The sequence below is a fragment of the Mugil cephalus genome, chromosome 2, assembly GCF_022458985.1.
Source record: "Mugil cephalus isolate CIBA_MC_2020 chromosome 2, CIBA_Mcephalus_1.1, whole genome shotgun sequence".
NCBI lineage: Eukaryota > Metazoa > Chordata > Actinopteri > Mugiliformes > Mugilidae > Mugil > Mugil cephalus.
Window position 1 is genome coordinate 16,411,544 of NC_061771.1, and position 27,270 is coordinate 16,438,813.

Consider the following 27,270-nt stretch of genomic DNA (forward strand, 5'->3'; position numbering starts at 1 on the left):
GCAATATAAAACCAATGCATTAATAGAAATATGTGTTGGTGCAAAACAATACAAATCAACTGTGCTTGGGAACCACAGCCTCAAAAATGAAAACACTTGGTTATATAAAAAAAAAATACAGTGATTATCATAACCTTGGTGGGGCTAAGGTGTTATGCATGACTAGTATGTAGGAATGCATTTGTACCTAATAAACTGGAAATTGAACGTTTATTCATATACTGCAGCATTCGTAGGGTGTATCTTGAGGCTGATCTAAAAAATGAGCGTCCTTTGTTTTCTTTATGCAGTATTTATTGGTAATGGGGCAGACTCTATGCTCGACAACATCGTGTATATAAATTCCTTAATAGAATTTGCTGTGACACCTGCACTTCCGGTTCTCTGGGCCAATCACACTCGTCCTACCGCTGACGCTTCGGTGACGTAGGCAGCCTGGCACTTCCTGGTTTGTTTCCTGAGCTGCTGGATCGAAACCAGACGCCCAAATTCACAATGCATCTTTCAAGGTAAACTCTCTGCTATAATTTTGCACAAACGTGCTATATTGTGGAATCGTTTTGCTTATATAGTAGACGTAGAATAGCCAGCGGGTTTCTGTTTTCAGCCCTGAGACTGACATAAAGCGTTGCTTTAGCCTACTAGTGTTAGTTAGCTATCAACTATGATAATCTGGTGTGGGTCATAAAGCCCTCTGTTTTGGTTCTCATGTTAATGTTTAGCTGCGGGTGTAGCCTGTTTATTATGGTTCAACAGAACTAGTAAGCAAGCTAACGCAACGTTACATGCTTACAGATGACAAGGCTGGGCCGTTTATTTAGCTAAACCTAGCTCCTAGTTTAACATATTCCATATTAAAGTAATTCACAATGCAACGTTAATTATTATGATTAAGAATAATACATCATATTACACATCTATTAAAGTAATGTCCAGGCGATCTAAACACTGGATTTGAGGCGTTATAGCTGTTATTAATAATAACGAAGTGTTACTTGTGGTATTTGCAGCAATACTTTCGTAATTATTGTTATTATTATAATTATTAATATTTTATTCATAATTCCCCTTACACTCTCAGTGTATACACACTGCAATTAACATAGGCTACAGACAAGGACTCACTTCCTCTCATGAGAGGTTGACGCCATAGAGGAGCTTTAAGGAAACAATGCAGATTTTAATAAATGACTCAGATTAAACAACAATAACAAAAAGTAGAGCAAGGTGTGCATCATAGCCGCCTATCCACCTGTATTGTATCGTGAGCAAAAGTAATAAAAGATACCACAGAGAATGAACAAGAGAATGAACAATGAAATAAAATAAAACATATATATGTATGTATGTGTGTGTGTATATATATGTACATAAATGCAAGGAAAAACAGTTACAGCTGTGCAATTATTATTATTTTTTTTTTAATTATTGTAATAATAGTAGTATAACTGATGTACTAATAAATAACACTCATCGCAGTTAGGAATCATAAAGAGACATCAAGCTTTAAAACAAATATCTGGAACATGAAACTCCAACTATAATTCTATTTTTTGCAAAAGTAAGCTAATATTTAAGGACTGATGTATTAACCTGCGCTGGTTTAAGATACATCTAATTCATTAAAATGTGAGTGTACGAAGTCACACGAAAATAATTATTTTGCGAAAGCCATAAAGTGACGGTGTTTAAGTGTTTCCACCTGAACGGCACACAGAATATCATGAGCATTTTCCTGCTTTATTATTTGTATCCCATGCTTGTTTATTCCGGGCCGTTCTCCCCTGTTTAGCATCTTTAAATAACTCGGTCAGTGACATGAATGCACTACGAGTGCACGGACATTAAGGCCTGACTGCTTGGAGCTGCTTAAGCCAGGATTACACTGACAGGGTTTATTTAAACACGCGGCCCGATGCTTATATCCTGCTCACACACAGTCACACCCACCTCTAAAACCATCCTTCCTCCATTCTTAAAACATTGTCTGGCTCCACATATGGATCTCAGTGAGCAGCGAGTGAACCCAACAAAGACGAGTGGCATACTCATGCTTGTCTTCATTTCTTCCAGGGTTGGGATTTATATGAAGAGGAGAAAGCGGGGCTGTTCTCAAGCTTGAATATTATTGTCTTCCTCCATCTGGCCGCCGCTCTCTCTCCGCCTCCTCAGACTGGTGCTCATTTCCTCTCCCTTCACCACCATGCTGTGTTGGGGGAATGCCAAGGATGGGCAGTTGGGTATCGGCGCGGAGAGGAACCCAGTGTTTGAGCCAAGGAACTGTCATGTGTTCAGTGGAAGAGGATTGAAAGAGGTCGCCTGTGGGGGGCAACACTCGCTGTTCCTGCTGAATGATGGCAGCGTGTACACATGTGGCTCTAACAGCTGTGGACAGCTGGGCCACGACAAAGTGGGGATGTCCCCAGGTGAGCTGCGAGTGTGAGCGCTAGAGTCACCGAGGTCCGGTTGATCATTGCAGGTTGCACCGCCCTGCTGCTCTGTTTGGGTGTGTGTGGAAAGTTACCAAACATGTTTGAGAATGAAGGTGAACTTGACACGAGTTATTTATACATAGATGGATGGATAGTTATTTCCAATTTAATCCAATCTAATTTGGTGGTGATGAGAACTAATAAACTGCAGCATTTTATTCCGTTTGCCCAACTATAATGTTTTGATTTTTCCCCACTAACGAACTGAAGCTGCACTTCCAAAGATGTTGCAGCTGGACTTTCTGGGCCAGTTTGAAATAGAAATAAGAGTAGGTTTTCAACATACAGGCTGAATATTTGATAACCCCACCTCCTTTTTGAAGAAGCTTTCCAAATGCGAAGGGAAATGTCTTTTGCAGGTCTCAGCAAGTCCAGTTGCTGTTGTTTTTTTTTTTATTTCTCCTGTGCAACTTGGATCACTGAGGTTCTACAACATGCAGACGCTCATTAAACATGTGACGTTATTATGTTTAGTTGCATTTGTGCAGCATTAAGTGACATAAACTAAGAATGGCAACGTTGTAGTATGTACACTACACATGTTTGAGTTTAGACAGGTGTGGGTTTGTGTTTGTGATGTGTGGCCGGAAGTTTATGTGGTGTGTGACTTTTTTTTTTTTTTTTTAAAACCACATGGGTGAAACTGTGACATCAATAAAATGCAAATGTGAGAAACACTGGAACTCGAGCAAACAAATAGGTTCCATACCTAAATAATGTCCCACACATTACTTTTGAACTCGTGTCATGTTATCGTTGGGGTTAGTGAGCCTTCACCAGGTATATTTACCTGATTAAAACTTTTTAAAAAGTGCATGAAAATAGGCTTTTCGCTGATTTGATGTTTTAGAATCATATTGTGGTATCGAACAAACATAGTCTAACCCAGTTAGACACTATCAGCAACAGGGCGCCACACAGGAATCCAGTGTATCTGCCTCACACATCGTTTTCACATGATGTCCCTGGTGTATTTCAGTTTTCTATGTGTGCATTGTGTTATAGGTTCCACATTATTCCTTATTCTGTATTGGCTCGTTTTTTTATTGTGCTCTTACATGTAATACAGGCATTAGTTCAGTCTTTGGGTAGTGTTATCTTTGGGTTGTTAAAAAGCACTAAATGCCTTCCATGGGTTTGCTCTGTGCGGGCATATTGAATGCCATCTGCTTGAACAGCTCAACGAAAATTACAGCACAGGCATTTATAGATCCAGTGTGGATGGATTATGATGAATGGTTTTAAAAGAAAATTATGGCTCAGGCTAATGTTTGCTTGAAAAACAGAAATGGTTGATGTCCCTCAAGTGTATGTGGTACCGAGACCCTCAAATCAAAGCTGTACCCATGCATGCCCACTTGCCACTTTATTAGGAACACCTGTTCAAACGCTTGATAACACAAATAGCTAATCAGTCAATCACATGGCTGCAGTTCAGTGCATTTAGGCATAGAAGTGTAGAGGTGATGGAGACAACTTGCTTTAGTTCAAACCGAGCATCAGAATGTGAAAGAAAGGGGATTTAAGTGGCGTTGAACGTGGTACGGTTCTTGGTGCCAGACGGGCTGGTCTGACAATGAGTTCACTGGACTCCAATGGCCTCCACAGTCACCAGATCTCAACCCAATACGCAATAAGCATGTTTGGGATGTGGTGGAACGGGAGATTAGCATCATAGATGTGCAGCCGACAAATCTGCAGCAACTGTGTGATGCTATCATGTCAATATGGACCAAAATCTGTGAGGAATGTTTCCAACACCTTGTTAAAAGTATGCCACAAAGAATTAAGGCAATTCTGAAGGCAAAAGAGGGTCCAGCCTTTTACTAGCAAGGTGTAGCTAATAAAGTGGCTGGTGAGTTTATACCTCATCCTCATGCTAGGCCTCACACGGTCTCCTTTCTCTTCTCAGAGCTGGTCGGGGCTCTGGACACCCAGAAGATAACTATGGTGTCGTGCGGTCGGGACCATTCGATGGCGGTGAACGAGCAGGGTCAGGTGTTTGCCTGGGGAGCTGGGGACGGCGGACAGCTCGGCCTGGGGGCTGCAGAGGCGGCCGTTCGAATCCCAAGGTGACTATGTCGTGTACCATGGCAGAGTTTTCAGCCTGATAGTACAGAAACAGCCACAACTACACCATCACCTGTTGTATTTATGGTACTGTTTATCGACACCTTATAATAGTGTCGGCCGTATAGTACCACGTTTACTGTAAGACACATATCCAGGTGCAGTTAAATTAAGTTATCAGAAACCTTAAGGCATTGCAAGTTACAGATGAAGTGGAAATGAAAGGGTCCTGCATAAACATGTACTGATCAAGCTCGTACTGTAGAGTCAGTAAAGCACGCCTCAGCAGATAACAATTTTTGTAACATTTTTCTCAATTTATTTATTCATTTCTAGGATTTATCTAGAGATGTGTACTGAATTTTCTTGTGCTTCTAAACAAACACACTTTCCCATTTTTCCTAGGTTGGTCAAAAGACTGTGCGACCATCGCATCTCCCAAGTAATGTGTGGGAACCAGCACTGCATCGCACTTTCTAGAGGTGTGAAAGACACGTTCTCTTCATGACACCGCAGCGCTGTTCAGATCTGAATATACTGTGTCTAGACAAAAAGAAAGCCATAGAAATGTTTCTCTGGGATGCCGTGGCGTAGAAGGAAACGATCAGAGTGATTCCTCTCGATGCAGCTGCTACACTGACATCCACTGGCAACATAAAGAAGATCCTTCCAGTTGGCTGGTGGCTGAGATTTGTCACATTTGTTCCGCATGTAGATGTGTGGTGAATATGTGACAGCACACTCATTTTTGAGAGTGCGATTAGTGGGATAGAGAAGTGTCAGCCGTCACCGTTGGGGTTATTTCTCCTTGGATTAGAGGCTTTTAGGTTTCAGCATTTTAAACGTGGCGTGTGGGATGTGAACGATGTAGATGTTTGAAAATGGGGAGTTTGATGGAAGACGTGTCATGACACTATTATGGAAAATGTGGGAAAGATTTAATTATTTTTTTTGTTGTTGTTGTTTTGTCGGGAGTGTGGGCTGAAGCCATAATAATGAACATGTGTAGCAGAAAACCAACATTCGTCCTGATCTTTGTTTGCAGCTGTTGGTGTGTATGTATGAATACCACGTCTCCTTTCCCCTCTCAGATGGCCAGCTGTTCACGTGGGGCCAGAACACCAGCGGCCAGCTCGGCCTGGGGAAAGGAGAGCCCAGCAAACTGTTCCCTCATCCTCTGAAGTCTCTGGCGGGGATTCCTCTGGCGCAGATAACGGCTGGAGGAGACCACAGCTTCGCGCTGTCTTTGTCCGGAGCCGTGTTCGGCTGGGGCAAAAACAGAGCTGGGCAACTGGGCCTCAATGATAAACAAGGTAATAACCAGCAGGTCAGAGAGACAAAGCGCGCTGTGTGATATAAAGAGGGGGCTCATACATATTTTACGTACGTTTATTTATTATACACAGTGCAGCACGTCTCATTTTGAGTATTATTTTAACACAGAGAAGTATTTTTATAGAAGTATGCAACTCAATTTTTAACCTAGTGTCTGTGAAATTGTGTAACCAAACTTTCCTATTTGTATTTTCTCCATATAGAGTTCAATAGTTGAGCTTTTTTGTTTTGTTTTGTTTTTTTTTCATTTGCACACACACTTCTTTAACAGATAACCTGTTAAAAAACAAATAAACCTATGAGTTACTGCCAGTGTCAGTGTTTGTCTAAGCCGCACTCCTTTAAGCAAACACATGAAACCAGTCTAGGTACAGCGTGAACTTGTCCTTGCTCCCTCCCTCAGATCGCGCCGTCCCGTGCCACATCAAATTTTTGAGATCTCAAAAAGTAGTTTACATCAGCTGTGGAGATGAACACACAGCGGCCCTCACAAAGGTAGGAATATTACTTACACAAGAGCTCAACTTAAATACAACCTCAACTGTTAAATGCTGTTTGATGTCAGATAATGGATCATTATCATCGTTTCATTTTGACTGTGCCATGCAAAGAGTTTCTGTCACGACTAACCCCTAAGTCCTCAACACTTGCACTGTCTCTCCAACAGGATGGCGGCTTGTTTACCTTTGGTGATGGTTCGTGGGGTCAGCTGGGTCACGGCTCCACCAATAATGAACTTTTACCCAGACGAGTGCTGGAGCTCATGGGTACAGAGGTCTCCCAGATCACCTGTGGCAGGTAGAGGGTTTACATTTCTCATTTTAATTACATGGGCTTTGAACAGTCTGATGCAGCCCAATACAACGGCCTTGATATGTTTGTGAACGAAAATTCTTGATGTAGCTCTCTGGTAATTACTAGAGGGACCGAATACTGGAACCTCTCCAGCAGAGAGCCTTTGTTGTTTGTCCTGTCCTCTAAACTGTGGACATAACTCGCTCCAAAAGCACACACAGCTCCGAATACAAGCATCCGCACTTTTGCATTTCTGCAAAAAAACACCCAAAACATCAGCGGATTTTGACACAAGTCATGAGAGCAAACAAAGAGGAACCCAATCAAATAAATGAAACTGAAATAATATAGTCTGGTTTTTGTTTATTCAAAACACCAGCCAGTTACATATCTGGTACGTGAAAAAGTACGTGCACCTCTTGAATTGTAAGTCAATGGCAAATTAGAGTTTCAGTTCAGTGTTTCTAATGAATGTAATGAGACTCAGGTGTTGTCCTGTTTAAAAAATCATCACAATCAGATCTTCACGACACATATTTGATGAACCACAGTCTGAGATTATTCACCATAATAGTCCCAGAGGTCACAAAAGGAGCCCAGGGTAACTTCTAAGCAGCTCTCTCCACCGTCAGGAGAACATTGAACAACCGCGGTGGTCGTGTCAGAGTGGAAAACTAACTAAACATCATGTGAACAAGCCAGAAGACTGTTATGAAGGAGGTTTAAATTAAGGCGTCATGTTTGGAGATGAAACATCTATGAAACATGGGGGTGGTAATGTTCCTTTTTTCAGGCCTGTTTTGCTGCGGCTGGGCCAAGGCAGTTTGCCATCATTAAACGACCAATGAATTTTAAATCTGGAGAGGAGAGGAGCTCACAAGTCGTTCTACTGAATACACAGAGATTCAAGATGGACAAAATAAATGTTTGGGAACGTCCGAGTCAAAGTCCTGATCTTAATCCAATAGAAATGTTGTGGAATGACCTGAAACAAGAAACAAGTTCATGTGACGAATCCCAGCGACATCTCAAAACTGAAGCAAAGAGCTCACACCAGATACTGAAAACAAGGCTACACTTACTTTAGCACTTCACAGATATGTATAAATGATTCATTTTCTTGAGTAAACAAACAGAAAAGCATAATATTTGTGTTTCATTTGTTTAAATGGGTTCTCTTTGGACTTTCAGATGTGAAAATCTGCTGATGTTTTGAGCCTTTTTTATGTAGAAATAAAGAAGATTCTGAGGGATGCAAATACTTTTATGTGGAACCAGATGTAAAATATAAAAATACATGTGGTACCTTGAGGTGGCAGGGTGGGTTAGTGAGCATAAATGGTTGTTGTTTTGTGCTGCTTTATTGCAAATGACTAAAACAGTGTTCGATTATTTTTTGTACTTTTTACTACTGTACTTTTACTTTAGGTTTTTGATGCAAGTGCACTTTCGCTTTCTTTTCAACTTTGTGTTATCTGGTGTTACTGATTGTTATTTTATGTGTTATGATGTATAACATTACTGTGTGTTACTTCAATACATTTAAAAATGTATGGATTTTTGTTGGGGCGACTGGGGCAGGTGGGGCTTGAAAATTGGCTAAAATATTGAGAAGCACTGCTTTAATCTGAGTTTCATCCACATAAATATAGACATTATATCTCTGTATCTCAGGAAATGAGATTAGTACTTTTATGACTTTGGTCTTTTCTCAACTGTAGCACATACATCTCAGGCATATTTTTTGTTGTTTATGATAATTATGAGGTCTGTAGTGTTTATTCAGCCTCCAGCACTTCAGCCTTGTTTTCACTTAAGTCTTCTTCCTCAGATTTGGTTGGTTTTTCACAACGTGTTTGTTAGTTAGTCAGATGGTTGAGCTTTGTAGAGCGACTCACAATATATTATATATTTACTTCTATATAATTATTATAATTATATAATTATATTATTATAATTTTTTTGTTACCTTATTCTGATTTTTTTTTCATATATATATATAACAGCTATGTAACTATAAAATATAATAATTTGCCACATTATGTAGCGTGTTGTGATGGTATATCATGTTTTTATGATTTTTTGTTTTGTTTTTTCCTTTTGCCAGGCACCACACGTTGGCGTTTGTACCTTCCTCTGGTGTGGTGTATGCGTTTGGCTGTAACAGCCACGGTCAGCTGGGCACAGGAATACTGGGAGACGCCAGGAGCCCGTTTCCCGTCAAGGCCGGTTTCCTGACAGGACACTTCCTCAGAAAAGGTAAACAGAAAACATCTTGATCAGTCTACACCCTCTGCGGCCGTGTTTCAAATGAATTAGACGTTATCGCTGTTTGCATTCAAACCTTTACCCAAAGTTGTAGTAAAGATGGAGGATGAAATGCACTAAAGGTCATTAAAGGTTGATGTTGGGGTTAACAGTGATTCATCCGGGGACATGACTAAAGTAACCATTATTTAAATTATCTTTCATCATCACCTCAAATGTTTAGTAAACTGACAACGGAGGCGATTACATCCCAGTGAAATGGAGATTCACTGTCATCACATCACTTCTGATGTGGGTGGTTTATAAATAAGTCTGTGCAGACTGTTGGCAAAACAACCTGCGGCTATTATACAAACCAAACAGGCCTCGTTTCCACAGCAGTTTGTGAGTTTGCTCATAATATAACAGAGTGGGAATGAGTCACAGTACGTTTAGCTTAGCTTAGCTTTCGGAAGAAGACCTTACCTGAGACCGTACAGTTCACATGGTGAAACAGGTCTCTGGGGCTGGGAGATTAAAATAGATCTGACTGTGGCATTGTTGTGAGCAACGTAATTACCACAACGTGTACAATGGTATTTGACAGCCCCTTGTTTATGAGGAGTAAATGTTTTTGACAAACCTATTGTTATTGTCATTTGGTTAACAGACCTATGTCCTAAATCTATGACATTTGCATTTCAATACATTTATTAAGTTTGACATCAATTAGCTAAGTAAATTTACAAATTCACCCTTAAAAGCTTCATTACATTAATAAATTAGTAGTAATTCATCACTAGATGTCTGATGATCAATTTTTCATGTATTTCTCAGTTTTCTCTTCTCTTGTTGTGTTAAACAATGATATTTGAACACACTTTAAGGTGCTTGTCCATGTAATGTGCCTTCATCAGCACCGTCAGTCCAACCAACCCTGCAGCTGACACTGAGTCACTAGGACGTTGCAGGACATTAATGGTGTCGCTGCTAAATTACAGAGCAAACACACACTGGTAACCAGGCTGGTGTAAAAGTGCAGTTTAAAATGCTTGAGATAAAGAAAGACATATAACGACTATAGACAACTATTATAAGTTATGATTCACTTCTGTCCTCTTTTGTCCTTTCTTTATTAGAAACAAAACAATATACGGTGATCAGAATCATCTGTGGAGGAGACCATAGTTTCTTATTGTACTCAAATGAGCAGGTATGAAATGCCCTTTAATTGTTGTGTTGTCTGACTTGCTTTGCATCTGTTAATCTCAGTTTTTTATTAACGGCCCCTCAAATATTTTGCTTTTCTGGGTTAATTCAAAGGTTAATTATGAAAATGCAACATTTTATTAGCATACGGTCACATGAAATTTTACTATACCATTTAATTTGAGAGTATAATTTCATATATGTTACGAAAGTGAAGAAGTAAAGATGTTTAAAATACTTTTTTAAATGTATATAGTTAAGCCAGTGAATTATCCCAGAACTGAACGCTTCAGACGCTCCTTTGTGCCCACTGCCATCAGAGTGAACCACAGCTCACAGCTCTGACCTCACTGAGTCGATATGTAACCTATTTACGTAGTCACTTTATGTACAACTGCTGTCACTTTGTTCCTGTGTAATGTATTTTTGGTGACTGTTGTGTTTGTCCTATTTAATGTCCTTTTTGCTGCCTGCTCTCTGTGTCTTATTTAATTTCTTTTCTGGTCACTGGTTTTCTTGACTTGTGCTGCTGTAACATTTGAATTTCCCCAGTGGGGATCAATAACGTATTATCTTAACTAAATGATCACAGACAAAAATCTTCGGTGTAGATCGAATATTAAAATGTTTGAAAATTATAATCAGTTCAGTGTTTCACCACATGGTGGCATTAATGTCTAAGCTTCTTTTTGCTCACTAGCGACAATGGATACCTTCTAAAATGCATGAACAGTCCTGAAATAAACCTTATTTTCATGAATGTTATGTCATGTTCAGTTTATGTTGAAACCTGGTTATTCAACTGGATGTTAATTTGATCATTTTGGAGGATATAGTTTAATGTGCTTTCAAAATTATTTAATTAAACAGCCTCATGCTAAAATGGGGTTGTCAAAATAACAGAAACACATGTCGATACGATGCAATACTTCTACAAACCACAGCCTCCAAAATGAAAACATGGTTGAATCCCCAGATGTTAGCGCTGGACTGTTATATCAGAACGCATTGGTTTTCGCTGGTGTACCTAATGAACTGGCAAGAGAGTGTATATGGAGCATTTGTCTGGGACGTATTTCAAACAAACAAAGTCAGGAATGTGCAATGATAACGACGTAAGACGCCTCAGCCACACACCCTAGCAAAATATTTAAACCGCAGGCGTAGCCCTATTTATTTTATCTACACTGAGGAAATAGACAAAACCCAGACTGACCTGTGGCACAGAGTCGAAATGCAAACAGTCCTCCGTCTTAGTGGTTTGTGTTTGTCTTCCTCTCTGCAGAGTTCAGTCGCCCCAGAAGACTTCAGAGTGATCAATATCGGTAAAAGCTTGTCCCCAATCAATTATGAAAGGTTAAACTCCTGGAGGTTGAAACTGATGTACAACACAGACTCTACTGTCACTAAGTAAGGCAACACTGCAAATCTCTTATTTTAATTATATCAGATTGTTGTTCACATTTTTCTTCTTTTCTTTCAAAAGTTCATTTTATTAGACTTTAATAGTCTCCATGCATTGTTTTCGTTCACAGCGATATCGTAATTCAGCTCTCCTCGGCGGCTTGTTGGAACGCCAGCTTCTTGGACCAAAGGTAAACCACGTTCATCAGTAACAAAACACACACACACACACACACACACACACAAGACACTTCAGTATCTGCTTCACATCACAACACATTCACACGTGTTAATAAAGGACGCCTTTAGAAAGGGGGCCGGATCTTAAGGATCTTAATCATTTAACTGTTTAATGTGTTTGTGAAGCGGCAGCTCCACATCGACCAGCTGAATATATAGGACCTAGAAATGTAATGGAGCATTTTTAAAGTGACAGTAACAAAATTCGGGAAAATATGAACCAAAAGTAGAAATAAAACAAAAAAAAAGAGACAACATGCATAAAAGCCTCATCCTGGTTGTGCACGTGTACATCATAGTGCATGGGACTTTAGATGAGGGCATACTTGTTGTGTTGTAGGGGGAGCCTTCGTGCAGACGACAGGCTGATGACAAACACTACACCCACCTCACTGTCTGATACAGAATAGAATACGTATTTAGCTTTGATTGAACTGAACTGAATTGAATTAGGGTGAAAAATAAAATGAAATACACCAGCACATAAAGAGGTTAGTATCGTTTTATAGTGGTGTGTGTGTGTGTGTGTGTGTGTGTGTGTGTGTGTGTGTGTCTGTGTGTGTGTGTGTGTGTGTGCATGTACGTGTGTGTGCACCTGCTCTTTATCTCTGCTTTGTTCAGCCAAAAATAGGACAGCACATGTCAGGATCTTTGGACCTGGTTAAGGCAGGTGACAGATGGCACAAACTGTAGCCACGCTTCATGTCAAACTTGCAGTGTGCTTCTGGATCGGTGTCGTACTCTGGTGCACTTACAACTAGTGCAATTTTTTTTTTTTTAAAAAAGAAGAAGAAAACAAATCAGTTGAGAGAGGAAAGAATCGATTCATGGGAATTTCATTGGCGCAGGTTTACCATGAGTGTGGACGTATGCATGTGTTCATGTGAAGCAGGGGTGCTGTGAACGGACTGACCTGTGCTCTGGGTGTCACATATTGTCCCTCCGTGTGCATCAACCTCAGCAGAAATGTGCCAATGGTCAGGGCTGGGAAAGATGCTATCGGTCCGGTTAGTGAGACTGTGCGGCTCCATCGACCTGCATGTACGTAGGTGTCATGGCTTCCTGGGACGGACTCATCAGCAGATATTTATCGTGTCCTGGGAATGAGCTGTGCAGGTCAGGGAGTTTTAGGAAGCAGACCTCTGCATGAAGTCCTCGATATTATTAAAATACACTACTGGACTGTTGTTGCAGTTTTGAAACATGCAGTAGGAAAGGACCAGTGAGTGTGATTGATTGAATACTAATTTTCTGGTTTAAGATAAGATCATTCTTTAGTGATCTTGCAGTGGGGAAATTCACAGTGTTACAGCAGCAGTTACACACAGGATCAGTGCAAACCACAGAAGAAGAAGACGAGTACACAACGTCATTAAAAAAGGTTCCAGTCAACTTCAAACCTGGAAACCTGGTGGGAATAGTGGTAGGAATGACAGGAATGGGCCAACAGCAGTACCCGTTATTGGCATTTTCTGAAATGTCTTGTTTGCAAAAAGAGCTAAAACTAAAGAGTTCTGAGCCCATTTAAATACATTTTACACGTACATACGTACTAATGCGTTACACCGATCCTGTGTTTAACTGCTTCTGTGAGATGAATAAAAAATAAAGGATTATTGTATCTAAAACCAGAATATCAACTGGCTATAAGCATTGAAGTACAAGAACAGAACAGAACAGAATAGAATAGAATAGAAAAACCAGTGGGGAAATTGCAGCTTGCAACAGCAAACATAGTGCAGAAAAGTAACAAGAATAAAGAGTGGACTATGTAAAAGATAAATAATAAGATTAAAAACAAAAATAAATAAACAATATACAAGTATTGGCATATATACAAAAAGTAGTAAATTGCAACAAAAACTAATTGGATTGCAAACAGATATTGCACAGGATTGTACACAGTACAGAGTAAGTAGTGAAATGATGAGAGTATTTAAACCCTGAGGAGTAATAATATTGCACATATTATGAGTGTTCATTGTGGAGCCTTACAGCAGCAGGAAGGAAGAGTAAACATATTTAAATGGGCCCGAGGCTCTTTCCTTATAACTTTGAGTTTTACCTCTTAGGAAACAACACATCTGAAAATGCCAAAAACATATACAAATATTTGTTACAAATGATAAATAACAATAATTGTTTGTTAATCTAAACTAGGGCTGCAATTAGCCTGATAACTTGTTTAATTGATAAATTGTTTTTAGTTACCTGTATAAAATCAGCCGGATGAAACTAACAGAAATGTCACATTCACGTCACTGTTCAACATCGTTTTCTAGGTTTAACGTTTGATCTTTTAGTGACGTCACCTCATTGTGAACCCTTCTTCTATGTACTTTCTATGTACTACTTCTTGCTAAATGTTTATCTTGAGGTGAATATCTTCTAATATGATGACTGTTTGAGAAACAAGTGTACAATGAAACGCTGCAAAGCTCTGACAGATACAGTTAAACCCTTAATCTGTAATTTATTTTTATCACAATCCTTGAAAAAAGTGATAGACCGGTTGATATTTAGTACAATTCTGTATTTAATTTAATTCTGCATTCATAGCTCATGTTGACGACTCGGGGATTTGCTGCCCTTGTTTGTGGTTCAGAGCTTTTTTGCCCCATATTTGGGGCTCTTGAGAACCGCTCTGCTGTGGATCTTAATAATTTAGTGGGTCACCGGTCAGAGCTCACGTGTTTGTAGCAGGATGAAGGCACTTTCCTCATCTGTGTTTTCTGTTTGGCAAACAGTCTCTACGGGATCAGATGCGTATGTGTTGTGACTAAATAAAACCTGTGCTATTGGAAAGTGACGGCTTACACTGTCAACAGTTGCTCTCTGGGGTTAGTTGGCTTTGGTTGAGGTTGTTGCTGTGGGTGTCTTTATCGGTTTGTACTTCCAGGCCCTGGCTCGCAGGCCGGAGAGGAGATCTGCTTAGGGATTGGCGTAAATACCTTAAGGCTTTGTGTATACCTAAGCATCGCTCATGTCACACTGAGAGTTAGCACGTCTGCATATAGAAGCTTCCAGTGAACTTGACTCACATCTGACCTGCCGCTCGGCAGATGGGAGAAGATTTGTGTTTAATCCAAAGCATCGTGTAACCTCACATCAAGGCTTTGTCTATTTTTATGCTGTTAGTCACCGCTGATAAATTATTCATTGAGACATATGTTTGTTTGCTTTCTCAGTGATGATACGCACTTCAAAACCAACCCAAAGATCCCTGGCATCGACCTGAACTCTGTCAGGATGTTGTTTGAGACTCTCAGCAAACCGGCCTACTCTGGACTCCTGGAGCAGGTACTGAGTATTCAGACATACATAACAACATATAACGTTTTTAACCCAGTTACCTCCATTACAAGGCAACCAACACCTTCTTCTTCCCATCTCTGTTGCACAAACAAAGGAAGCACGGATGCTATGGTTCTTCGTAACGAGACCACTTCAAGAAGCAATAAAACAGTTGTTTCTTTCTTGATTTTACAAAAAGTCAGTAAGACATTTAGAACGTGGTCAAATCAGCATTACAACATTATGGCACGGCTGACTCAACACTAAAAATATTGCTTCGCCAAGTCTGTGGCAACATTGTATCCATCTCCATGGCAACACTGTAACTGTCAGAACTGGAGCAGGAAACGGCTGAAAAATACGCTACAAAATGGATCGGTTTGTTGTTAATTTCGATTTATTTGAGGGTCTCAGTTTCGATGAATGGTTGGAGGAGGATGAGAACAAGCAAAAAAAAATAAAGATTTGTGCCTATTTCGGATGCTGTAGTGGAGAACTATGTTCCATTACACATAGGAGTCTACCGACGTGACTGATTGTGTTCCAGTTATTAGTCAGACCCCATTTACTTCCATGGAATAGGGAGGCACGCTCGCAAAAAACTTGGCCAAATAGTCCATCAACATGAATATATATTTAATTATACGCTTTATTTTGTTGGTAATTGTTGTATAATCGCAATCGGGGGTCGGGGCTTGTACGTAATTTGAGCCCCGCATCACCGTCGTGCTCAAATGACGTTAAACCCTCTCGGGTAATATTGCTTAATTACATGTTGCACTCAGTCAGACAGTGACTTAAAGCTTCTCTACTCCAAACCTTTACATTAACTGTAGTAAAGTGACACAGTGGCAGTAGACTCTGGACTTTCCTTGAAGGGTCTCGCAGCTTTATTGTCTTTGGGTTTTGACTCACCAAGTTGACAGTCGCCACATTCTGGTGTGTAGAGCAGCTAATGAGAAGGACTCAGGAGAGGTCAGCTCTGTGCTACGTCTGCAGCTTTTCCTCTCCGCTAGTTGTACCTCTTATTTCCTGTCTCCCAGGCAAATTATGCATGTGCCAGCTGGCCGTGGGCTGTAGTCTGTATTCATGAGCAACTTTTTTTGGTACAGACGATGTGAGGTAATGTCACATGTCTGCCTGTGTTGCCTGCAGCTTTTTAAAGTTGGTTTGTTGTGTCTGACTCTGCACCTTTGCAGTCGTCTCTGTTTTAGTTAATGCTCCATGAACCTGGTCGGCTGCTGCAGCAATAATCGCTGCATCTAACAGACAAAGCTGGTGAAAATGACGTATAGAAGCTAAAGATGCAGAGATTTGTGGGAGGAGAAAACAAGACGCAAAGTGAATATTATTGGACTTCAGGTGGACAGAAACATGTGTGAATTGCTCTGCAGATGTGTAAATAGGCGTCTGTTGACCCTAACAAATATATATTTATTTACTTTGCTTTACAGCTAAAACACCTTCTTAGAAAGTGGCTATTGATTTGTTCTTTAGAGCCAAATAAACTTTCTACTTGCTTTTTGGCTCCTTAATTAAGTTTTAATAGTATTCTCCACAGTGAATGTGAGAGATGTTGGAGTGTGAAGCAGTGTTTGCTTTTCAGCTTCTGGCTAAAAAAGAAAAAAAAAAGAAAAAAATATCTGTGTCATATGGGAAAATCGTGTTTGTTTTGAAAGAACATCAAGTTCAGGCCACAGATTCATGGCATAAATCGTAGCACTGAGTCATACCCTCTAACATTGGCTCAGTAATGTTAGGTTTGTGTAACTGAATCCAGCTTGAATTATAATCTGTGTGCAGAACGAGGCCGCATTCCCAGCCGCTAAAAGCCTCTCCCAAAATTTAGTGACTGATATTTTCCTCTCGCTGTTTGATGGATCCAGTGTGTTTAGAAATTGAAAATTATCCCATGCATTTGTCTTAGCTTTCAAACATACGGTGTAAAAACAGAAACTTGCAAATACTGTGGTTGAGCTGTTACGTAAAAAAAACACTGACTAAAATCTGGCTTCTCCCGTTGCTTAGGCGACAAAGAGTTTCGAGAGTCTGTTGATCCCCCAGCTGCCACGCTCCCCTCCAGATGTCGAAGCCATGAGGATCTACCTCATCTTGTCTGAGTACCCCGCCCTGCAGGACTCCAAGAACTACATCCGCCTCACTATACCCCTGGCGATGGCCATTCTCCGGCTAGACGCCAACCCCAGCAAAGTATTGGGTATCTTATCTGCATGTGCACCAGATTTCTACATATATATATATATATATATATATCAAACGCTGCAAAACTGTGTGACACCCGGTGAGAGTCGACATTTACAATACGTCAGTGTCCTCATCCACATCCATGTCAATTATCTCAGATTTTTAGCTTTTGAAAGATGTGGCACTGGTCCATATGATGGTTTAGAACCATCAGAGACGTGCTCCTTTATAAACTAAAGCATAAAGCATTTATAGGAGTTACTGTCGTCAAACCTGAAGTACGCCTTTAGCTGCCGGTAGTTCACACAGGATGCTGATTGGCCTTTGCCGCAGTGCACAGATTTACACCCAGCGAGGCAAATTCCCACATCTCACAAGAATTCTGCTCTCTCCAAACTCAAGAGATTTTCTGTGCCATTTCCAAATTCTAGGAAGCATTTTTTGCTCTTACATATCTACAAAAACACCCACTATTTCACATTTACTGCCGGTGTACAAAAACATTTGGAAAAACACAAACGTACACAACATTGTCAGTCCAGTCGTGGAGTTTTCCAAGATACCGACAGATTAAAAAAAGAAATCGGCAACAACCGTGTAACTTGTGTTTATAGTAAAAATATTTTGAAGTTTGAGGTTATTTACTACATCATAGTTTCTTTCTTGTCCCCGCAGACAACTGGTGGTGTTTTGTGGACGGCGGCGTGTTCACCAGGATGGTCGACATGTACAAGAGTATTGTTGTGTTTATGTTAACTGGAGGAAAGACTCTGCTCGTTCCCGTGTTCTATGAAAACTATTTTGTCGCCACGCTACAGCTGCTGGAGAAACTCCACAAGGTATCCACAGGCTGTAAATAAGCCGCCATTTCCTCAGTGTTCCTCAGCACGCTCTGAGGAGGAAATGTTTACGCGGGATAGTTCTTGGTAACGGTTCCTAAGCTTCACAGAGACGTTTGTTCTGCGTTGCCCAGGTAAACCTGAAGGCTCACCATGTGGAGTACAATCGCTTTTATATTCCTGACATCTCCAGCCTGGTGGACATCCAGGAAGACTACCTCAAATGGTTTCTGAGTAAAGCTGAAATTGTGAGTACTGACGCCCTCAGGGTGGACTTTTTACTCACGAATAAATCAAACAGTCAAACAACCTTTCTCTCTGTCTCCTTTTGATTTATAGAAAATGGGATCATCCCCTTCACAGGTAAATGATTTAAAGATTGAACTTTTAGGTGTCAAGTACATTAGATTCATTTCGTCGTTAATGGTGTAATGACCACACGTCTCATTTTCTCTGCAGAGTGACTTTCCCTCAGTGAACCTATGTGCCTATCCGTTCATCCTGAACGCCCAAGCCAAGACAACCATGCTGCAAACAGATGCTGAGCTGCAAATGCAGGTGCCTGATAATCATTCACTTTAATTTGTTAAAACCAACAAGTGTGTAACCGTCCTCAGTTAATGTGATGTGTTTCATCACCTTTTTATTCTGCTTCCTCTTCCTGTGACCTTTTCCAAGATGGCAGTAAGCGGTGCAAACCTGCACAACGTCTTTATGCTGCTCACACTGGAACCCCACCTCGCTAGGAACCCTTACCTGGTGCTCCACGTACGCAGGAACCATTTAGTGAGCGACACTCTTCGTGAGCTCACCATGTACTCTGACGTGGACCTCAAGAAGCCTCTCAAGGTGAGGGCCAGGCCCGCACAGAAACTTTGGCTAAACTTAATCTCAGTCAGTTTTTCCTCACATGTTCTCCTCGCTCCTCCTCCAGGTGATCTTTGATGGTGAGGAGGCCGTAGACGCGGGCGGAGTCACTAAAGAGTTTTTCCTGCTGCTGTTAAAGGAGCTGATGGATCCTGTGTATGGGATGTTCACGCATTACAATGACTCCAACCTGCTGTGGTTCTCAGACAAAGTAAGTTTTTATATTTCTCCCACTGCTGATTGTTGTACAAACAGATTGTGTATATTATGTTACATGACAACTGAACTGAAGGAGGAGAGACACGGGTCGTTTAATTTCTAACAAAACATCTTATTTTACGAGTACCTTTTGTGTTTGATGTGCAAACATGTAGTAGCTGGTAAAAAAAAAAGGAAATGCTGTGATGTTTCACTCTGAATCTAGTCAAATCTGGGTGTATAAAAACTTTGAGTGCATCTTAAAGCAATAATAAAGATCATTATCTGAATGTTAATAGCAGCATTAGCTTTAGAGACAAAGCGATAAAACTGTGTATACAACTTCTAAATGGTGCGCTCCAGTCCATCATATGCAACTGCTGCCACAAAACTATTCACTGACACCTTAAAAACAATTACAGTTCCTCCAGAGTGAAACATACTCAGTATCTATATGAAGCGGTAAAAAAAAGACAATGTTTCAGTAACTTCTCGTGTGCATATCTAGTGCTTTGTGGAGGAGAACTGGTTTCACCTGATTGGGATCATCTGCGGTCTGGCCATCTATAACTCCACAGTGGTGGACCTCCACTTCCCCCTGGCTCTCTACAAGAAGCTGCTGGACGTCTTACCCACACTGGACGACTTCAAAGAGCTCTCACCCACTGAGGCCAGGTAACTGTTGTGTCCCTCGACTAGAGGGGAGGTTATACACTCTTTTCTAGCTTGGCTGTCTTCATATGCTTTTAAGTTGGACTTATTGAAACAAATGAACAAAAGAAGCTAGATCTGCTGCTGTATTTTGTGTGGGATCAAAGAAGATGTCCAGTCAACACCTGACACCTGAACATAACTTTTCCTGAACAATGCTACATATTAATTTATATTGATCATGTCCAAATTACGAGTCGGTCCGAAAGCAGGACAATGTACTCAAGAGCAACAGCAACAGTGCCTGGAAGAGATACTGTGACTGCATTGAGATCGACTGCCCCGTCATTGAATTAAGAGCAGGAGCGCTCAGCATTTCCGTCGTGCCTAATTGTCCCAGTTGTCTATTGATTTTTAGATTGTGCTCGGACTGCGATCGTAACTCCCCTGGAAACAGAGCTGCACAGCCTGTTGCTATTGACACACTCTTAAAGGCCACGGCATCTTAAAGCCTTTCATGTTTTTTCCTTTCACCGAAGGCAGCACACAGTAGAGAAAGAGACACTAGCTCTTCTTTCTGAGTATTTGAGGCATTCATGTTTCACAAGATAATAATACTTGACTGGTCAGCATCCATCCTGTTAGTCCTCTCTATATGGTTCCTGTGTTTTGGTGGTAAATATCCGACATAAACTCATCTGAGTCTAGTAATTATTTCATCTTTTTCTGATGAACAGACACAACTGATCCCTGCTTTTAAATTTACAAATCAAAATTTAAAAAATGGATGGAGTTAAACCTGATTAATTAATTAAGCTGCTTGACACAGTTGAAAAATAAAGGGATATCACTAATATTGCTGACATGAAAAATGAATATATATTTTACTATTACGTCAATCAGCTAAGCTTTTATCATTACATCTGTAAATAGGGAAGGAGCTGGTTCTTCTTTTTGTTTTCACGCTCATTGTTTTTCTGTGTGTTTTCCTCACTATCATGATCAGCTTTTAACAGTAGAGGTCTTTTTTTTTGTTTTTTTTTTCTGCAGGAGTCTACAACAACTTTTAGACTATGAAGGCAGTGATGTGGAGGAGACATTTCTTCTCAACTTTGCTGTAAGTAAATCCTTTCACTCATGTCAAATAATCTAAAATAATGATTTAGTGAATCACCCATGACCATTAATTTCTATTACACATGTTCCTTAGTATATTAAATACCAAAATAAATAGCTAAATCTGCACTGTAGTATTTTACAAAAGTGACTCTAAATCCAGTATTTATCCTGGACCGTTATCAGGCGAAGGATGAATGTATGTGGTATGTTTGGTTTTACCACTAAATCTGTCCAGGTAATATTTCATACGGATGCAGTTCCTGTAACTGTTGATGGTGGCATACGATGACAAATGTTGATCTAGGAACTCTGTTTTTAGGAAGTATTTCAGCTCCCACTGTGTCGTCGGAAGTTAATGCATCACCAGCAACGGCTGTTTTAACAAATAGATAATTGGTATAGCATCGAGGTACAAACACACAAAACTGACCAAGAACTACCAGCGACGAAAGTTTTGTGTCTGCAACAAAAAGTTGCATCAGAAAGCGACAGCAGTTTTCCCATACAATGTTAATGCGGTGGGCTTGCGTTGCTTTTCCTACTGCTCCTGAAAGCATCGCTTTTCTAAAACACTCGTCACTTTTAGATAATGAAGATTTATAATTGTTTTAAGAGAGATGGTCAAAATGATTTGAAATTGATTACATAAGCCAATGCTTGTCAGTAGGATCTATTGATTGTTAGTTTAGTTTTTGATTGTTGTTGTGTTCACGTCTCAGATCACCAGGGAAAACTACGGGATGACAGAAGTGAAGGAGCTGATCCCGGGAGGAGAGAGCGTCAATGTGGACCAAAACAACAGGTTTGGAAACTCAATAAATCGAAACATTCACAAGAATAAGTTTGTGACATAAGACAAACAGATGACAGTGCGGTTTAATATTATATTTTTTTTACGGCCCTGACATTGTCCTTTGCTCATTCAGCTGGTGGCTCCCATTGTTTAAACCGAAGGCCATGATGTGCGTGCTGAACATAGACGGAGTGTTTTAGAGTCACTCCCCTGCCTTTATTTCTTAATCTTGTCCTTGTGCCAGTGGCGCTGATTACAGTGTTATGTGGAGGAGTCTTCAGAGAGCTGTGGGGCGGGTGGTGTCAACATGTCTGGCTGCTGGTACCGAGCAGATGGTGCAAGCAGCAGTGACCCAAGTTGTTTCTGTAAATTTCCCTCAACACTCCCGATTAAAATCTGTTCTGACAGAAACGATCGAGAAAATCAACAGCAGCACCGATGTGCTTTTCCATTTAGGGGGGAGGTTAGTTTGTCACACAGGTGATTGGGGTTTGCGGGGGTTGTGGTGTTTGTCTGTTAGGTGTCCGACGTGAGGCTGAAGAGACATTTATTGTTTCCCTCGAACTCAACAGGCTTCTGTTAACTTCATAAAACATTATTTTAGTGTGTTGCTTCCTTATTTTGATGCTTTTCCTGTTTGAGCAGGATGCTGTCTCAGCATCTCAAACAGTCAAGTCAACATTTTCTAAATTAAGGACAGTTTTACTTTTTACAATCAGTGAAAGAAAGTGACCGTTTTTTCCATTTCTCTATATATTTTTTTTTAACTTGTCCTGGTTCACAATGGAGTTGTTTAAAGAAACAGTTAAATACCAATACCTCATCCGCATGTTTATTTTAAACCTGTAATTTTACAATGATCATCTTGTTAACGTAACACTTGTGAGTGGGTGGGATATATTTGCCAACAAGTGAACATTTTGTCCTCGAAGTTGATGTTGGAGCCACTTTGACAGGGGACAAATTGCGATGGCTAGATGACTTGGTCAGAGCGTCTCTAAAAATTGCAGCTCTTGTGGAATGTCCCTGACCAGTACTTATCAAAATCGTTCCAAGTAAAGGAACATTTGGGAAGCAAAGGTTGACCAGTGATGTACGATAGAATAGGCTACCTACTGTAGAGGACTCACAGAGCAGCGCAGTTAGTTGTGTATGGATGTATCGGGGGTTATGTGACCCCCCCCATCAGCCAGGCTGTACATACTGACCCCTGCTCACTGCTGAAAACATCTACAGTAGGAAATTCACCATCAGAACAGGTGAAGCAATGGAAGAAGTTGGCCTGAATCATATTTATTTTACACTGCATGGACGGTTGGATTCCTGTGTGCCACTTATCTGGGGAACATTTATTGTGCTTGGTGGTGGTACACATCAATGTGTATGAATGACACACTTTGTTGTTACAGTGGTGGACAGTGGTAGATAGCAGGAAGTGAGTCTTTTTTCTGCTCATCGTTAATAATGATGATGAAACTACACATTTCCCTACAACACAACACCTGTGTGCCTAAATGCCCCTGTTCCTGAATGAAGCTACACTTAATTGACAACTATAAAACTATATGATGTAGGTATTTCAGGTGTTTTATTCCTCATTTAGTGTCGATATTTCTGTGTCGTTTCCGTTGATATATTTAAACAAATAAAAGTTTCTTCATCAGAACAAACTACGGTGCTGCAGGTAAACAGTGTATTATTAATGATTCACCCAGGGGGCTAAAGAGATTACCGGCTCCTTCCACCTAAGCATCTTTACCTCTCGGTGCAACAGCTCACTGACATGTAAACGTGGTTATTTTCAGGTTGAATGAGGAAGGTGCTGATGAACATTTAATAGCGCTAAATGCTTATGCAACAATGTGGCCACACACACAGATACACACAATGAGAGAGGAAATGTTTGTGCTTAGTCTGAATAAATTCTTTCCTCATAAACTGATTTCGAGGATGCAGCTGCTGTGCACAACAACTTAATTATCCGAATGTTTACGTGACCTGTTTGTGTGTGTGTGTTTCAGGAAGGAGTTTGTGGAGGCGTACCTGCGCTACGTGTTCTCAGACTCGGTCGACGAGCAGTATGCGGCCTTCTCCTCTGGTTTCCTGAAGGTGTGTGGAGGGGAGATCCTGTCTCTGTTTCAGCCCTCCGAGCTGATGGCCATGGTCGTCGGCAACAACAACTACAACTGGGAGGAGATGGAGAAGGTCAGTACGTGGTTAAAGATCGGTACACAGAGTTCGACACTTGTGACTCCTGCAGACTGTTTGCTCTGGCAACATTCACCAGCCGTTTCCTGCTTGTGGTCAGTGCGGTCTCTCTCGGCCTGTGAGCACATTCTGTTCTCAAACTTTGACTCAAACAAGAAAGAAAAGAAATCTTCGATCTTCGCTGACGTCAGCGGTCACAATTAGTCGTGGATGTGATGATCATCACGTTTCACGGCACAGAGACGGAAATCTCAACAACTGGCGAGTTGGTCACAGTGCTGACTGAAATCAATGACAGGGAATGTCTTACAACACAGTGGTGAGCGGCAGCATGTGACTCGTGAAGCATGAACAGAAACAGAAGTTGTAGATTTTTCAGATTCTAGGACGATCTGTCAGTTCCTCTTATTCAGCTCATTATAGTGTGCAGTTTTTTGCTTCAGGTTTATTGTATATATATAACTTCAACCACACTAATACGCTAGCTATTATTATGCTAATCATAGTAGTAGTAGTAGTAGTAGTAGTAGTAGTAATAATAGTACTCTTGTGGGCACCTTTCAAAGCACTGAATGTCACCTTACAAAAATAGTGAGCTCTAATATGTACTGTAGCTGCTAACTACTGGTATAATATGCTAATAAGGGCTGCACTTTGGAGCAACAGCGCTGTACTGGCTAACTTCAATGTGCTAATACAAACAATACACTGAACTAAATGCTGCCTTCACCATGCTAAATGATCTAAAATGCTAATGTAGACTGCACTTGTTTACAATGTGCTGAGATGCTTTCCATGAGAATGTTAGCATAACTAACTACGTATTTACCAGCACTGTGTTTCAGTTAGGTTTAGCATGTTAGCATGCTGACGTTTCTTCAGTGTCAGTGAAGTGATAATGCATTATTTTGTGGGTAAATTTGACTCTGAACCACAGACTATAAGCTGCTGGTGGCACGAAAAAGGAAACTAGTCAGTCTAAATAATCTTTAGATAAAAACTCATTTGTTGATTCTTATATGTTAAAACATGCACAATTACAGAACACCCAACCAAATAGCCAAACTATACACACAGTTCAAATGGATGGATGTGTTCACATTATTTTAAGTATGTTACTGGTGACATGAACTCCTGAGTGCTGAGATCCCTGCCGTGCAGATTACAACGTCAGTGGGGGAAGAGCAGTTGTTATGTAAGATGTCAAACATGAAAAATAGATCTGAATTATTAATGCCGTAGGTGGAGAAATGTGGCTGATGAACAACCGTCTTTGAGGATTGAGGTTTACAGTTTAATGGGGTGCTGATGTTTCTGCCATAGAGGAAATAGTTTACTAATGGCAGAACATGGAAAAGGTTTTAATCACTTCATCTTTGCTCTTCCTCTTTGCAGAATGCCGTTTACAAAGGCGAATACACGGCCACTCACCCAACAGTCAGATTGTTCTGGGAGGTTTTCCACGAGTTCCCACTGGAGAAGAAGAAGCAGTTCTTATGTAAGCGTTTAATTGCCTCATTACTCTGCATTTGTGACAGTTTAATTATCATCATCATGCTTCTCTTCTTCAGACACTAAACAGATGATGAAATAATGTGCAGGTTGTTTATGCACAAAGTCTGCATACTACCCGAAGTAAAGCCAGAACATTTCACTAGTGTTAAATTCCTTTTGCAAAATTAAATATATACAATATTGTATATTTGTTTACAAAAATGTACATCTTGTTTTTTTTCCCATGGGATTTTAGGCCAGTAATAGAAATACAGAAAGTTCCAGTCTTATCCTTTAACACGTGGAGCGAAGAAACTTTTGTCACAGTGCTTCAAAAGTTGGTTTAAACTCCGTCCCTTGTGTCTCCTGTCTGAAGTGTTCCTGACCGGCAGCGACCGCATCCCCATCCACGGCATGGAGAGCCTGCGCATCGTCATCCAGTCCACCACCGCAGAGGAGCACTACCTGCCGGTGGCTCACACCTGCTACAACCTGCTGGACATGCCCCGCTACCAGACCAAAGAGATCCTACGCCGCCGTCTCACTCAGGCTGTGGAGCAGTACGAGGGCTTCAGTCTGGTCTAAGGGGAGTCCCAGAGGGAATTTAATGCACTTTAACAGCAATACGCCCGCATGTGAGTGTCAAAAGAGTTTAAATGGACACACAGGAAGGTCGCACTCTTTATACGCTCTTACAAGATTGTTAAGCATCTTGAACATGAAAGGTCTATGTATGTAAATACAGAGTATTTCTGTTTTTATTGCTTCGGGCAAAGTTTCTCAACCTTTCAGGACCATTTGGAGGAGATCAGTTCATAGGTGGATATGTGTGGATACGTGTTTGATATATGTGACAACATTTAAATAAAACTAGAATACATGCTGAACGTACGTTGCATGGTGACCTGAAATCATAGAAATTTGAGACCTAAAATCAGGAACAGGAGGAGGTTGAGAAACTCTGGACTTTCGGCTGTTTGTGTCGTTTTATTTTTGTTCCTTTTTTGCAAAGCTGTGTATTTTATATTCCTTAAATTCTATTTTTCACCTTTGAAGGCTTATGTTCCTACCTTGAGACAATATATTTCCTTTTTGTTACTTTTAATTTATTAAATAGAGTGGTTATTTTTGGACGAATAAACGTGTACATATACGTGTGTAAATAGCACTTTGAATATAATCTTTCCCGTCGATGCTGGGAGCAGTGTTAGTCCTGCTGATCCTTTTAAATCTGGACACCAGCTTGTCCTCGCTGCCTGATTTTAAAATGTTATCTGGCAGGCTGAGGGCTGCGGGGTGAAAATATTATTTGCAATCACTCATTCCTGTTTAGCTGTGGATCACAGAGCAGCTGACTTTTGTCTTGAACCTGCATTCAACAGTGTTGCCTTCTACAGCTAAACCTACTACGAGGCTGACCTTTAAAGTTGATTTTTACTGGATGTTGTCTGTGTGCATGATCTTGAGTGAAAGCAAAAATCCAACAGGTCATTAAATAGTTGGACATTTTGGGGTATTACATTATTCGCTTTCTTCCAGAGTTAGGTGAGAAGATGGAACCAGTTTTCATGTGTGAGACAACAAGTAGCCGCTTAGCTTAGCTTAGCTTAGCTTAGCCTAGCTTAGACTTCGAACCAACAAAATCAGCCTTCACGCATCACTGAAATCACAAATTAATAGATTTTTGTTTGGTTTCCCCTGGACAGAAAATAAAATAAATTAAAAAAAAAAATTACATTTGGCTGTTTCTGATATTTCACTGTTTCTTGGCCGCTACTGGCTGTACGCAATTTTGTGACCTAATTATAAA

The 27,270-nt window shown here is 40.5% G+C and overlaps 1 protein-coding gene across 2 annotated transcripts; it reads left to right on the forward strand.

The window, feature by feature from the left end:
- Positions 1–430: 430 nt before the first annotated feature.
- On the forward strand, positions 431–27,217 carry herc3 (HECT and RLD domain containing E3 ubiquitin protein ligase 3). 2 transcript variants are annotated; one of them, XM_047579209.1, is made up of 25 exons: positions 431–509; positions 2,074–2,426; positions 4,405–4,564; positions 4,968–5,044; positions 5,654–5,875; positions 6,301–6,392; positions 6,565–6,695; positions 8,800–8,951; positions 10,079–10,152; positions 11,434–11,558; positions 11,684–11,743; positions 14,981–15,092; positions 17,115–17,304; positions 17,967–18,130; positions 18,265–18,378; positions 18,470–18,493; positions 18,590–18,688; positions 18,809–18,979; positions 19,065–19,208; positions 19,704–19,870; positions 20,897–20,963; positions 21,685–21,767; positions 23,780–23,963; positions 25,362–25,464; positions 25,837–27,217. In XM_047579209.1, the coding sequence occupies exons 2-25, from the start codon at positions 2,204–2,206 to the stop codon at positions 26,043–26,045; spliced, it is 3,147 nt and encodes a 1,048-aa protein (XP_047435165.1). In that variant the 5' UTR covers positions 431–509; positions 2,074–2,203; the 3' UTR covers positions 26,046–27,217. The 2 variants fall into 2 exon arrangements, with proteins under 2 accessions (XP_047435165.1, XP_047435166.1); XM_047579210.1 differs by lacking the exons at positions 431–509; positions 2,074–2,426 and having other exon boundaries at positions 4,499–4,564; positions 5,608–5,875.
- Positions 27,218–27,270: the final 53 nt, after the last annotated feature.

What these genes read in the sequence shown, in the direction of transcription:
- herc3 (XM_047579209.1), top strand. Translation starts at nt 2,204, where the DNA reads ATGCTGTGTTGGGGGAATGCCAAGGATGGGCAGTTGGGTATCGGCGCG. An exon ending in TTCTGAGTAAAGCTGAAATT is followed by an intron (nt 18,379 to 18,469) that starts GTGAGTACTGAC and finishes TTTGATTTATAG; the next exon opens with AAAATGGGATCATCCCCTTC. An exon ending in ACTGGGAGGAGATGGAGAAG is followed by an intron (nt 23,964 to 25,361) that starts GTCAGTACGTGG and finishes TCCTCTTTGCAG; the next exon opens with AATGCCGTTTACAAAGGCGA.